Raw genomic sequence first — 15,283 nt, forward strand, 5'->3', positions numbered from 1 at the left:
CGGAGAGGAAGACGTCCAGGGTGGAGCTTTTCTAGCTGGGTGGCGGAGGAAGATGGTGAGTTCAGCCTTGGAGAAGCTTGTGAGGTATCCAAATGAAGATGTCAGGTAGGTTAGTAGGTTACGTATCTCTGACACAGTTTAACTTTAGTAAAATATGTACCTCACGGAGCTATTGTGTGAATCCAGAGCGGAGTACACAGTAGATGCTCCATAAACGGCAGTTCTTTCTCCAATTCCTCCCCGCTACGCCCCATAGCGCGTTATGGACACAGCCGGGTACAGAGCCAGGTCGTGTTTACCCCGCGATCTGATTCCCTTTGGCCCCTACCCAACTCCTTTCCTTAGCACAGTTCCTGGCTCAGGGATGTCTGAAGAATGAACGAATGAAATCAGGCCTCTTGTGACCCAGGGCTACATGTACCCGGCTGAACACTGGAGCTAAACCAGACCTTTGGCGGGTTGAAAAATTAAATTTTAAGAAGTGGGCCTGGACAAAGGCTGGGATGGAAGCTCCTCCCGCCAAGCAGCGTCGGGGTCCGGTTAGCGAGAGAAGAATAGCTGGTGAGAGCTCGGGGCCCCTGCTGCCAAGGTATTTGCAGCTCCCGGGAGATCACGGACCGGGCCCTGCCGCTGTCCCGCGGCGGCCTTTAAAGGCCCACCACGTGGCCGAGCTGCCGGCCCCGGTCCGGAGGCGGTGTCCGGGCTGCGCCTGCGCACTGCCTAGGGGAGGGATCTGGGATCCGAGAAAAGGCGCTGGGAGAGGAAGAGATTTCACAGGGTGGGCGGCCGTGGGCGGAGTCAGCTCCTTATGCAAATCACATCGGCGCGCGAGGGCTAGGGGCGGGGCTTGCGATGCAAAGCCGGGTCCGCCTGTGGAAGCGCGAGGGGGCGGGTCCCGCAACCCTCGTCCTCCTTCCGGAGTCGCTGACGTCACGGACGTCGCATTTAAAAGCGGCCGCGCAGGCGCAGTGAGCCGAAATGCGAACTTAGGCTGTTACACAACTGCTGGGGTCTGCTGTCGCCGCCAGCCCGGCAGCAGTCAGCCTCGCCGCCGCTGTCGCCGCCTCAGCCGTTCCGGGAGTCTCAGGCCCTCCCCGCCGCCGTTTACCCGCGTCTCCGGGAGCCTCCCGGAGCCCCCGTCCACCCGAACAGGCCGGCCGCGACCGTCTGCGTCTCCTCGGCGCCCCTCGCCGCCCGCCGCGCTCGCCGCCTCTGCCGTTCCGGGAGTCTCAGGCCCGCCCCGCCGCCGTTTACCCGCGTCTCTGGGAGCCTCCGGGAGCCCCGTCCGCCCGAACAGGCCGGCCGCGACCGTCTGCGACTCCTCGGCGCCCCTCGCCTTCTGCCGCGCTCGCCGCTCCGGCCGACATGAGTGGGGACCATCTCCACAACGATTCCCAGGTACTGCCCGGCCCGCCCGGGCCCCCGGCCCCGCCCCGACCCTCCACGACCCCCGGCGCAGGCCCCGGCCTCGGCCCGGCCGCCGCTTTGACAGGCCGGAGCCCCCCGCCAGGGGTGGCCGGCCAGAGGAGATCGGCTTCCCGGGCCCCGGGCGGAAGGCGCCAAGTTACAGTTTAGGGGGGTTGGCTGGCCCTTTAGGCCGTTCCCGGGGCCCCCTCATCCCGGGGGGCACAGGGTGGGCCCGGCCCCCGGCAGCGCGCGCTCGCCCGCCGCCCGCGGGGTGAATGTGCCTGTTGTTTCATAGTCCCTCGTTTTCTCTCCCCAGATCGAGGCGGATTTCCGACTGAATGGTGAGTGTGCCCCCTCCCCGACCCCGGGCCCCCCGGCCGCCGGCCCTGCGCCCGGCCCGAGCCGGGCAGAGGACAGACATGGCGTCCCAGAGACTAAGTCCCGGTTCCTCGCTCACCGGCCCCATTGTTCCCATCGGGCCGCCTCTGGACCCCCTTTCCGGGGACCCCAGCGCCCCCAGATCGCGGCCCTCCCAAGAGGGGGCAACGGAGACCCCGCGTCGCCCGCCGCCGGGCCTCTGGCAGCCTTTCCGGGCCCGGATTCCTCCCGGGAAAGTCGCCTTGTCGACAGTCGGGACTTAGTCTCTGCGCCATTTTCTTTTTCTCTCTCCTCTCCTTTCTGTGCCTATGTCTCTTTCTCTCCCTCCCTCGGCTCCTTCCTTGAGCTGCCCAGAAAAAGCTTTCTGCGGAGCAAAGCCACGTAAATCACAGACCTCACCAGGGGGAAGGTTGGGAGCCTGAATTGTTACTGTTTTTTCCCAAGGAGAACTTTATTTGGGGTGTTATTCCCTCTTACTGCTTCTTGTTTGTTTCCTTTTCTGCTTCCAGAATGAAAGATACTCTTTGGCAACTGTTGATTTTTTTTTTTTCTCCCCTTCCCTGGTAAGATGTTTATGGTAGGAAATAGGGCTCTAAAGCTAAAGCCCTCCTTTGTGGAGTTCTTTATATTTTGAGTTTGCTTTCCCCAAGTTGTGTTCTTTGCAAAGGTAGTGGTACCTGCCTTCAGAAAGTTTGCAAGTTCTCTATTGGCCATCCATTGTAAATGTTGGGCTCAGGCATGTTGATTTTTTTTTTTTTTAATTAAAGTATTACTGACGAGAACTTCAGTGGGGCTGTGGTTCATAAGGCACTGTTTTTTTTTTAGAAATGCAGTTTAGTGTAGTTGTCAGGAGGAAAGGTTGCTGAGCATCTCATCTGGCCTGGTGTATTAGGCTTTTCTCGTGGGCTGTGGGGTAGAAAAAAAGATTTTATTTATTGAAACAAAGATGACCAGCACCCACCCCTGCTTCCTGTTCATTCTTTTTCAGAAGCCGCTGTTTTTCAGGAATCGAGAGCTAGCTTGCTTTTGCCTGACCTTTATGTTTTGTACCCTTTTCAGCCAAATCAAGGCATTTATTCTTTGAGTATTTCCACTTCAGTTACCGAGTGAAGATTCCCCCAATAGAAGGCTCACCCTGCGAGCTTTTCAACAATCCTGTTGAAGGAGAAGGTACCCTCTGTAGTGTGCTGGGAATTCCCACTGATTCTGATGGTACATAATCCTGCTCAGTTGAGTTTGGGTTCTGGGAACCTATCCAATGGGAGAAGCTGATGACTAGGTTTTCTGATGTTGTAATCAGCAGTCCATCGTGTTAGCCTGCTCTACTGCGAGCAGCCTTATGTTCAGATTTTGAAGTAGGGCATCCAGCAAGAGATGGTACTCTGAGAGGAGAGAATCTGGTTAAAGTGTAGCATTTCTTGAGCACCTAATATATGCCAGGCACTGGGCTTAGTGCTAGAGCTGAACCTTTGGCCACAAAGTGCTGCTCTTGCCTTCAATCCAGTCTATCTGGGGAGACATAATTAGTTAATTACAAGGTCGGTGCTGGGACAAATCTATACCCAAAATGCTTTGGGTGACTAGGGGATTTAATTTCGTCTGGAGGTGGGGGAATTTCTCAGAGGAGGTAGCTTCTGGGCTTGGTGTTGTGCAAGGCTAGGTGCTGAGTGTCAGGAGTTGGAGTATTTCTTAACTATGTTTAGTCAACCTATCAGGGTTTTAAAAGCGGGAGATGAGGCCCCTGCTGTTCAGAAAACCGCAGAGTGTAGATATGTTTCTTTGGGATGTGGGAGCAAAGAAAGGAAGTGGCAGGTGAGGATGTAAGAAGTCCTTTTGACCTCTTGGAGGAAGGTAAGATCTTAATACAGAATAAGTGTTCTTTTGACTCTCAGACTGGGCTGAGTAAGTAATGTATCTATTAATGAAACAAAGTGTAATCCTTTCTCCTCAGAAAGTTAACCTCCATGGTTCTCACCTAGGTTGTACAAAGGAACTGTTGAATATGTGAATAATTGTAGGCTGGGTAGGTTATTGCTCTTCAGTGCCGTTTTTGTAGAGACTGAAGTAAACTGGCTTTATTGACTTTTAGAATGTGTTTTTTCACTCGTAATAGCAATAATTGCTGATATTTATTGAATGTTTACTGTCTATCAGGCATGAATCTCGGTTCTTTCCATTGGATCATCTAGTTTAATTCTTGGAAGAACCCTTATGAGTTGGGTACTATTATCTCCATTTCCATAGATAAGGAAACTGAGCCTTAGGTATATTTACTAGCTTTCCCAAGGGCAGTGAGTTGGCACTACAAAGCTCACAAGCTTAGCCACTATGCTATATATGATTCTAGTATGAAGAAATTAAAAGCTGCCTCATCTCTACTGTCTTACAGAGCTGAAAAAGGCAAGAGGGAAAGATTTGATAGTTTGTCATTTGCTTTTTATCTAAACCTGCTCCTTCAAGAGAACAAGCACTTTAACTGCTTCCCCACCACACTGAGGGTCTGACAGTGGAGTATTATCTTTGTAAATATTGTCTAGAAGAAAGATGTAGTATTAGTAGCTGTATGCTTGCTCTGTTAAGTAATACATTAGTAACTAGTGATTGATTTATGTAACTATGAAAGAGTTTTTAAAAGATAAAAATCAATGTTTAATTATGCTCAGACAAGTTATTGTTGATCTTTGTATTAAGAGTTTGCTTAAACATGATTTTAAGTGGACCTAACCCATCTTACAGATGAACTGTGCCAATAATGTTAAAACAAAACTCCCTCATTTGCCTGCCCTCGTCCCCTAAGAGCTAAAAGATATTTTGCCTTTGGAGTTCATTCTTTACAATAGTTAAAACTGTTACTGTTCGTATAGAATTTAGAACATTCCGGCCCATACTCAACTGCTGGGAAAAATCTGTTATTTGTGAAATGTGTTTATATTTAAAGTATTGCTGGGAGTTTCAGGAGCAGAAACCATAATCTCTTATATCTAAGAGAAAAGGCTTCTTTTTCTAGGTGTTGGTAGCACTCACTGAAGTGGGGCTGAGTCGTTAGCACAGTACTGTGCAGACTACTGAATTATCTGTAGTGTTGATAATGGTAACATCAGGTTGGGGGTCAGTTGTCTTATTGCTGTTTCAAGAGCTTGATGTTTTTGCCCATCTACTCTGGAGTAGTAGGGTTCTTTCCTCCCTGGCATGAGTATAAAGTATAATGCTTGGTTTCATCAGTGATTATTCTCAGAAATGTTACATGGGCTCATTGTTTGGCATTATCTTGTGTTGATTCTAGTAGCTTAGTGGATTCAAACTGGATGATAGAATTAAATATAAATTGTTTCTGATGCTAACAGATAGCTATACTTCTGTGCTGTTGGGCACTGGTTGGGGTGGCAGGTGGGAAAGCTAATGATGTGGCCATCTGAAAATTCCCATCACATTTTTAAAACCAAACTGATGGCACCTTCAAATGAAATCTGGCACGTCTTCCTACTCCATCCAGAAACACCTAAGCTCTGGGCTCCAGTGTTGTCCTTCCTTCCACTGCAGCCAGATTTCTTGGGGGCACCTTTTCAGAATGAGTGAGCTGCTGTAGAATCTTTATAGATGAAACGGAGTTGCTTGTCAACATGTGCTTTTTAGATTACTAGCATGTCAGAACTCACAAACAAATTTTAGATTCCGACGTTGCCGGTAAAACAAGAAAATCAAGTAGTTACTAAATCAGAAATACCTCATGGTTTAAAAAGTGAAAACTGGATAATATTGCTTGTATAATTAACTCATACTTGTCTTTGGTAGGTAGATAAAGTAAAATGGAAAATAGGAAGTCAGGGTCAGTTCCAAAATCTCATTTTAACCAATAGTAGCAAAAAAAAGAATTGAGTCTGGCTTTTTTCCTTTAACATCAGCATAATAACGGGGAATTGTGAGAATTTGAAGATTCATTAGTTTGTGCTAGGTCTCAGTGAGTCAGTGTCCATTTATACAAGTGCCAGGAATTCTTAACATGTCTCAAAGCTTATATTCTAAAATTAGGCTTTTGGGGGTTTTTGTTTGTTTTCGGCATGTGTGGGGGCATGCAGAAAACATGGCTGACTTCTGAGCTTGTGAATATGTGTTGTATGTTAATCACAGTAACGGTTACCTGTTGCTCCCAATGGTATCGGACATGATTCTGTTGTGCTTTCTGGGTGTATTTCATTTTAGGAACTTTAGACATACTGCAGTTGTTCATGTTATTTCCTAGTAGTTGGGTATGAGTGCATACGTATGTTATTGGTCTTTAACAGCTTTTGCCACACTTTCAGTGCAGAATACTGATTTTCTTCAAACCCAAAGTTACTTCTCCAGAAGTGTTTTGTGAGGGATTGCGTGTTTTCCATATGAAACTATGTTGAACTCCAATAAAGTTCTAGGTTCACTGGGAAAAATGGATTCCAATGTAATTATTTACTTTTGAATGAGGCTATGGAAATGCTTGAAATGAGTATTTGATGTGGGATCCTGAGTTAAAAAACTGTCTTGAAAGAAAGGTAAAATATGGTCCATTCATTGCATTTGGAGACGGAAGAGAGTCAGTTCACTAACTTTTCTGTATCCTGTGGTTAAGATTATCTGACTGCCCCTTAATTATTTTTGAATTCATTAACTTTGCGAAATGAGGGCATTTGGGCAAGCAGTTGAGAATTTGGCTTCTTAAGGTAAAAAGTTTGGGATGGGAGAAGTTCCCAACTGGCCCTTTAGAAGTGATTGAGATATTGTGTTTAAAGGAGGCTTTTAGATTGTGTTTAAACTTTGGGTAGTAATAGTTGGAACAAGTCTTCTGTTTCCATGCCTTGTAAATCTGAAGTTTGTGAAGCAGCTTTCCATCCCCATGGCTTCAGGCCAGTAGCTGAAGTAGGAAATGTAAAATAGAGGCCATTGGTATGGAAGAAGTAGCATTTGCCAACCTTTGCCCTTCCCCCACCACCTGCCTATCTAGGTGTGGGCAATGTGTAGTATGCTCTGTGTTGATAGCATAGGGCCTGGGTACCGCACAGGGGGATAAAGATGGGGGAGTGGTGATGGTGGGTGTAGCCTTGGCTTTATTAGGTGGGAAGAAGCTTAGAGTGGAATATCTGTTAGATATTAATGGTATTTTGGGTAGTGTTGTAGGAAATGACTAATAGTTTGCTAAATGATTTTAGCAGCAGTAGATATTGTTTAAAATGATATTTATTCTGTATATTCAAGAAAGATTCTAAATATTTTTCAGACTGGGAGAGAAGTGACTCAAGTATACATCTAGGGTATACAGATTGTAATATCATCAAGCTAGACCACCCATTGTCAAAGTTTGTATTGTATCTTTATCTGTCATTTATGTCTCTAAGGTTTAGTTAAGAAAGAAACGGCAAGGGATGTTGGCAACTTTTTAAAATTTCTTTTGGTAGGTACTCGTTTTTAATTTGTTGCCTTATATTTTTAGATCCACTCAGTTATCTCCCTGCCAACTTTACCTTTCTGTACTGTTCTTGAGAATTTTTCTGAAATGTATAGTAAATATTTTTATTTACATCTCCCTTCTGCCCTCCCCATTAGATTGGGTAGAGGTGCATCTCTACCAGTCTGTCTGTTAATTCCTTTCTGAGCCTTTGAAGTTAACTTTGTTTCTGTGGATTTAAGGAACCGAAGAACTCACTTCATTAGCATTCCTGAGACACACCTAGATAAGCTTCAACAAAAGGTGTTAAAGCAGTCAGCATAATTGAGGACTTTAATTCGCTCATCTTTGTTGTTGACGTTGCTGAGAACAAGTTTAATAGATCCCTGGGTATTATGACATTTTCCTGTATTTTAAGAACAAAAACACATCCGCCAACCCTTGGTCCAATATTCTTTGTATTTTTCTCAGCACAGCCTAGGAAAGATAGAGGGCAGGAACCTTCTTGGAGGAGATATCCTTGGCTATTTGGAGTTTACCAAAAAAAGGTTTTAAGTTGAAGGTTATTCCTACAGTAGAATACACTAGAAGTGTACTCATTGCCCCTTAGTAAAAGTCCAGATTTTAATCTTGCTACCAGATACGAATGCCTAGATTTATAAAGTTTTGTAGGCAAAGTACTGGTTGGGCAGAAGACTGATCTAGCAGATTTCAAGATCAGTGGATTAGGGAATCTCATTGGCTAAGACCCCCTTGCTTTACCCAACTCCTATAAGGTAGCCCCTTTATTTCTTTGTAGTCAGCTATCTGAGCTCTTGCTTGGCAGCAGAAGGGTAAGTGGGAGGAAGGGAACTAATTTTGAGAGTTTGGTAGACACTATGTTTTTGTATTCATTAAATCTAATTGGGAGATTGGGACTGACATATATACACTAATATGTATAAAATGGATAACTAATAAGAACCTGCTGTATAAAAAAACAAATAAAATTCTAAAAATAAAAAAAGAATAAATAAATCTGAATTTAATGGGAATAGTATAGATTTGTGGGATAACCTTCTCATCTTCCCCCTTTTTTTAAAATATCTTTTTAAAAAATATTTATTTATTTATTTATTTTTGGCTGCGTTGGGTCTTCATTGCTGCACGCGGGCTTTCTCTAGTTGCGGCCAATGGGGGCTACTGTTTGTTGTGGTGCGTGGGCTTCTCATTGCAGTGGCTTCTCTTGTTGCAGAGCATGGGCTCTAGGTGTGCGGGCTTCAGTAGTTGTGGCACATGGGCTCAGTAGCTGTGGTCGCAGGCTCTAGAGCTCAGGCTCAGTAGTTGTGGCACGCGGGCTCAGTAGTTGTGGCGCACGGGCTTAGTTGCTCCGCGGCATGTGGGAACTTCCTGGACCTGGGCTTGAACCCGTGTGCCCTACATTGGCAGGCGGATTCTTAACCACTGTGCCACCAGGGAAGTCCCTCTCATCTCCCCTTTTTGGTAGCATACTGCCTTAGTCCAGATTCCAGAAACCCCAGTCAGGTGGTAATTGGTAAGCTTCTAATAAGATGTCACAGCCGGGACGTGCCTGGTAGTCCAGTGGTTAAGACTCTGTGCTTCCACTGCAGGAGGCGTGAGTTCGATCCCTGGTTGGGGAACTAAGATCCCATATGCCGTTCAGCGCAGCCAAAAAAAAAAAAAAAAAGATGTCACAGGCTGCCCTTAATTATATGCTGTTAGAGATAGCCTTAGACCCCTTATATCTTCAAGAGATGCTATGGTATTAAGGCTGGAACCAGATTGCTATTGAAGTAGGGGAATAAGTGATGAAGAGGGAGGCTCTGGGGAGATACAATGCTCTTGAGCAGCTGTGGTAAAATAGAAAGTTGGAGTAGAAATCAGAACAATCTAGATTAAGTCCCTGTTCTTACTATGAAACTTGCCCTGGCCGCTATACCTTGTTTTCTTTTTCTTTTTTTTTTTTTAATCTTTATTGGAGTATAGTTGCTTTACAGTGTTGTGTTAGTTTCTGTTGTACAACCCTCTAGATCGTCACAAAGCATCAAGCTGATCTCCCTGTGCTATGCAGCAGCTTCCCACTAGCCATCCATTTTACATCTGGTAGTGTATATATGTCAGTGCTACTCTCTCACTTCATCCCAGCTTCCCCTCCCCCCCCCGCCCCCATGTCCTCAAGTCCATTCTCTGCATCTTTATTCCTGCCCTGCCACTAGGTTCATCAGTACCATTTTTTTAGATTGTATATGTTTGCGTTAGCATACGTATACCTTGTTTTCTCATCTGTAAACAAGGATGATATTTCTATGCTTCACAAGCTATTGAGATTTAAATGAGTATATGAAGGTGTCTCTCTACCCACATTTTAAAATTTAAACTTTGATCAGACAGCTTCTGCTCTGAGATGGATCTTTATCTTGAATGTTAGGTTTGAAGTAGTGAGTTGGTGGCTCTTTCCTTCCCTCACTGGTATTCTCTGTTAACATTTTAAATCTTCCTGACATTTACACAGTGAACAGTAACACATAACTAGAGTTGGTAGATAGAGTCTTTACCTAACTGAACTGCATAGCCTATGTGGCTCTCTTCTGACTATTAAGCAATCACCGTAAAATAAAAAATGGTGTATCTCTATCTAGGTTTGGACCAAGTAGGAGCCAAATGTATAGCTGGTTCTTACTTTTCTAAGAATAAGTCTAAGGCAAGGTGGTTACTGCTGAAAGAACTTCTTCCAGCAATAAGGTGGGCTTGGAAATGAAGGAAGTGTATTGATGTGGGTAATTTCTCAGCCTTTTAATAGAATTATGGGTTTTCTATTAAAGTCACCCAGAGCTTATATGTCATTTATACCTCAATTAAAAAAGAAAGATAACCAGGGATTTATCTTTTAGATACATTTAATCAGTGAAATGCCTAGTTCATTATTTGTGGTTTTTGTTTTTATTTTTTTTTAAACCACAGAACTCAGTATGTCTTCCGTCATCATGGTTCTTCAAAGGGTACTCTTTTACTACCTGCCACCCCAATATATAGATATATAATTTTTTTTTTTTTTTCCGGCTGCATCAGGTCTTCGTTGCTGTGCGCAGACTTTCTCTAGTTGCGGCGAGTGGGGACAACTCTTCCTTGCAGTGCGCGGGCTTCTCATTGCGGTGGCTTCTCTTGTTGCGGAGCAGGGGCTCTAGGCACGTGGGCTTCAGTAGTTGTGGCACATGGGCTCAGTAGTTGTGGCTCGCGGGCTCTAGAGCACAAGCTCAGTAGTTGTGGCACACGGGCTTAGTTGCTCTGTGGCATGTGGGGGGATCTTCCCGGACCAGGGCTCGAACCCGTGTCCCCTGCATCGGCAGGCAGATTCTTAACCACTGTGCCACCAGGGAAGTCCCCACCCCAATATTTTTAAACTGAGAAGACTCAAAGCACCTGAGAATTACTTTTATTTTTCATTTATTCAGATGGTTGCTTAAAGTGACCAGCTCAGCTTGCTGTGAAATAGTAATTCTTGGGAATAAGTGCCTTGGATAATAAAGCTTAGGTATGAGAACTTAAGTAGCAAACTCCATGTTAACAATTGTGCATGAGTATAGGCATTTGGAGGATTCCATGGAAAAAAAATTCAGTAATGGCTGATAAGTCTAGGTAATGCTGATTATTGAATTGCCTTGAATTTTTAATTTGGAAGTACTACTTAAGATAAACCGAAGTTAGTTAGGGATGTGTTCACTAATGTACATTAAATTAAGCCAAATGGATCTTAGTAGAGATCTTATACCATGGATCAAAAAGATTATCAGAGTAGCATCACAACAGGAACAGACTTCAAAATTAATATTCAATTAAAGGTAGTCCAGAGAAAATAATTTTGTAGGATCAAAATTACAGCACAGGGTCTAATTTTAAAGAGTCTCAGAGATAAAGTCTTGAAAAGATAAACATCTCGGGAACAAATGGTTCTTAAAGTACATAGGAAAAAAAACAGTGAGAAGGTGAATATTAATACTGCATGGCTCTATTGCCCTCCGTATGTTAGAGTGTCAGAAATAGGATTGGGTTTAAAAGTCTTCAGAGCTTAGACCTCTTTCTCTTATATCATTTTACTCTGATTAAGAATGTGAATAGCCTTGGGTGGGGAGGGGATCCACGTGTCTCCCCCCACCCACCGCCAAATCAGGCAACCATAATATAGTGGAAAGGATATTTCAATTTGAGCTCTTGCACTTCTGCTCAATGGCGAGGTCTTTGAACAAGTTAATCTCTGAGTCTTAGTCCTTTGCATCTAAACTAGGTCTAATACTGAGGATTAAATAGCATGTGAGGGGGACTTCCCTGGTGGCGCAGCGGTTGAGAGTCCGCTTGCTAATGCAGGGGACACGGGTTCGAGCCCTGGTCTGGGAGGATCCCACATGCCGCGGAGCAACTAGGCCCATGAGCCACGGCTGCTGAGCCTGCACGTCTGGAGCTTGTGCTCCGCAACAAGAGAGGCCGCGATAGTGAGAGGGCTGCGCACCGCGATGAGGAGTGGCCCCCGCTTGCCGCAACTGGAGAAAGCCCTCGCACAGAAACGAGGACCCAACGCAGCCAAAAATAAATAAATAAATAAATAATAAAAATAAAGGAATTCCTTTAAAAAAAATAGCATGTGAGGATCACTTTATTTATTTATTTATTTATTCATTTATTTTTGGCTGCGTTGGGTCTTTGTTGCTGTGCGCGGGCTTTCTCTAGTTGCAGTGAGCGAGGGCTACTCTGTTGCGGTGCGTGGGCTTCTCGTGGTGGCTTCTCTTGTTGTGGAGCACGTGATGTAGGCTCACGGGCTTCAGTAGTTGTGGCGCATGGGCTTAGTTGCTCTGTGGCATGTGGGATCTTCCCGGACCAGGGCTCGAACCCGTGTCCCCTGCCTTGGTGGGCAGATTCTTAACCACTGCGCCACCAGGGGAGTCCCGAGGATTACTTTAGTAAAGGTAAAAACTTAGAACAAAATTTTGAGTTCCTTGCTCAGTCCTTAAATTAAAAAAAAAAAAAAATCACCCAAGCACCTTTTCAGAGATTGCTTCATTAGTCTTCTGTACAAAGGGAACGTCTTCAATTTCTTTAAATTTGGGTATTGTGAGATTTTACTCAAGGGGAAGGGTCACTAGGGAGCTTTGAATATGATACTGTTGCTGTGAATCTGAGATGGGCGGGCTCAGGAGGGTGCTGACTCGTCTTTGCTTTGTAACTGTGTACAAACCGCTTTGTTTCTCATACCGCTTTGCCCGGTTGGGATGGTGCAGTATTTAAGAGATCTACTTAGGAAGCTAAAACTTTCATGTTTAATTGCAAATGGAAACTTTCGTTTATTTAAACATTCCCGAAGTAAATACCTGTAGTGACTAGATACAGATGAACAAGACAAACCCATAGGGCTCTCAGAAGGAACACTTTGAAGTTAGTAAGTTGCAGGTCTGTATTTTTACTTCCTCTGTTGAGATTCCATGTGTTTTCATCAGTGCAAAGGCTCCTGTCGTACCAGGGTAAGTGGGAACGGAAGGTACTTTCTGGCAGCTAATGCTTCACTATCAGTGAAAAAGAGTGATGTCTCCATTTATTTCCAATCCTAGGAGATTTTTTTTTTTTCTCTCCTTGGAAAGAATTGGAAAACCTAGGACCTTAGATTTCCAAAGATGTCCAAACTCATAACTGTTCTAGAAAGAATAATTTTAGGATACCTATAAGCTCATTAAAACTTTTTCACCTGGAATAGAAGAATAAAAGTTTAGTTTTAAGTTCTGTGTATTTTCCATTATCTTTTTGTATCAGATACCTGTTTTGCGTGAATTTTAGGAAATTAGTTTTCAGGTTTCCCTGAACAGGTACATTTGTCATGGTGACTAGAAACGTTCACATTCTGTGCAAGAGATTCATATGACAGTAGCTAATCAAGTATTTGCTTGAAATAGTTTAAAATCCTTGAATTGCATCGCCTAAAATAAAAGCTGTGAAATCACCATCTTATTAAATTTGAAGAACTGAAATCTTAGAGGTTAGACTCAGGACTTAAAGTCCTGGGAAACTAATTTTATGAAACATTTCAAATATATTACTATTGTTACTCCTTCCTAATCCATGAAGTGTCTTGATACGGGCAATACATGAAAGCTGTTAAACTCCTCAGAGGAAGGTTCAGAGTACATAGTAGTGTTATGTATAGTGATTTGAACACTAGAAAACTCATTGAGACTAAACGTTAGCTTTACTCTGCCTTATTCTTACAGTCAGTGTGTTTTTGCAGGAGTAGATGCAGTGACAGTAGTTCTTGCTATTTAACATCGAAATTTTCACAGTTCTAGTTAACCAGGAAAGAACAAAAAGGGGGAGGAGAAATACAAATTGGCTAGTCTTTGTAACTGCTGGCTTGTTACACTTGACTTCCAAACTGAAAGCTCTCCAAGGCCACACAGCCCAGCTCTGAGAAGTCTCCCAGTTAGCTCCCTTTGCCTACAGAAGTCCACGACAGACCGGGTGGGCTCAGTGGAGATTCAGCTGCTGATGGTTTGACCATAATTAATTACTCTTTCCACTTAAAAATCAAATCACCTTCTTCCTCCCTTGAGTGCAGTGTAATATAAAAATTGCGCTTCCACAGAAGTTTATAATCTTTTTACAGATGTTAGCACCCTCCTAATCTCAGAATGTCGGGAAAGTTGTCTATGAGCAGAAATGTGCTTGTTTTCTCTTTGGGGAAACAGATTGTAGTTGGGCAAACAAGAAGCTAAAAATTTTCCCTCAATAGTCCTGAAAATGTTATAGAACTTATTTAGGACTGGAGCTAACTTCTAGAATTTAGATGTCAGGTAGTGTTTGTGTTAAGCTCAAATTTTTAGGGGAAGAGTTTAAAGTTACAGTACAATATGATGAAATATGTCTATAAGAGACTGAAAACAGTGAAAGTGTTAGCATAAATAAGACTAGCGGACTATCAAACAATTCATCCTGATTGCACATGTGTAAATATGCATGCCAGTAGGTGCTGTTGTACAAAAGTGAAGATAATTTTGCTCAGTACATTTATTGAAAACTTGATTTTTTTTTTTAAAGGCCTTCTGCAGCAACCCTGTTTCCCAGAAATAAAGTTCAGTGTGTGTTCTTATCCCAGAAGTCTATGATCATGTTTTGTTCTGTTAAAATATTCCTTTTTACCCTGGAATGCCTCCTTAGTGTTTAGAATTTGGTACAGTTTAAATAAGTATATCATCTCCATTTTCCTGTCAATTTTTAGGAAGGCATTAAGTATTGTAAACTCCTTGAGAGTTAGAAACATCTCAGAGCCTGTTTCAATATTGAAGGCATAGTCTTAGATACTCAGTTTCCTTTCCAGTGAAATCTGTCTGCAGTCAACACTTAACCCCAAGCCAGAAGTAACCACTTTTCTCTGGTTTTCACTGAGCCTTTGTTGTCCTCTTCCAATTTTTCATTCTAGGCTGGAGAAATTTACGTGGTTGGCTTATTACTTACTAGGAAGTGGGCAAGAGCATGATCTCATCTTATATGGTCCATACAGATGCTTTTAACAAATGTTGAGTTGTGAAATGGGATCCTCCCTCTCTCCTAGCTCACCAACTGGTTGAAAATCAAGTGAGGAACATTGAGAGCTTCACACTGAGTTTTCAGTTCTTAAGCTAACTTGCAAAAGAGTTACCTGGGAGTGCTTGGTAAAAACACATATTCCTAGTCCTATGCCTTGAAGTTGATTCTGTTGTGGAGCTATTGAGAAATCGGCATTTTAAATATATCTTTAACAATTCAAAATGATTCTAATACAGGTGACCCATAAGTAACCTTTGGAGAAACTGATCTATCTGAACTATTTTATTTGGCTAAGATCTGTTTTGTTTCATTTGATTAAGGTACTCCATTGGTCCAGTTATTAAATTTACAGAATTTTTAAAAAGGCACCAGAACAGTGTTTTCCATATGTTTATAAAAGCTTATTACTTATCCCACTCTAAATAAGTATCTTCTACCTTTCAATGAGCATTTAGATAAATAGCAGAGATAGTTAACTGCCTTTGCAGTTGTTTAACTATGTGTCTCATGAGAATCTTA

The 15,283-nt window shown here is 43.4% G+C and overlaps 1 protein-coding gene across 1 annotated transcript in view; it reads left to right on the forward strand.

Annotated features, from left to right (window-relative positions):
* The first annotated feature begins 985 nt into the window (after window positions 1–985).
* Window positions 986–15,283, forward strand: part of TOP1 (DNA topoisomerase I) — an 87,276-nt gene continuing 72,978 nt past the window's right edge. Inside the window, exons 1-2 of the mRNA XM_057530208.1 lie at window positions 986–1,398; window positions 1,724–1,748. Of these exons, the coding sequence (XP_057386191.1) occupies window positions 1,366–1,398; window positions 1,724–1,748 (58 nt within the window). The 5' untranslated portion in view covers window positions 986–1,365. The remainder of the gene's footprint in view (window positions 1,399–1,723; window positions 1,749–15,283) is intronic.

This window comes from Balaenoptera acutorostrata, chromosome 15 (genome assembly GCF_949987535.1).
Source record: "Balaenoptera acutorostrata chromosome 15, mBalAcu1.1, whole genome shotgun sequence".
NCBI classification, from domain to species: Eukaryota; Metazoa; Chordata; class Mammalia; order Artiodactyla; family Balaenopteridae; genus Balaenoptera; species Balaenoptera acutorostrata.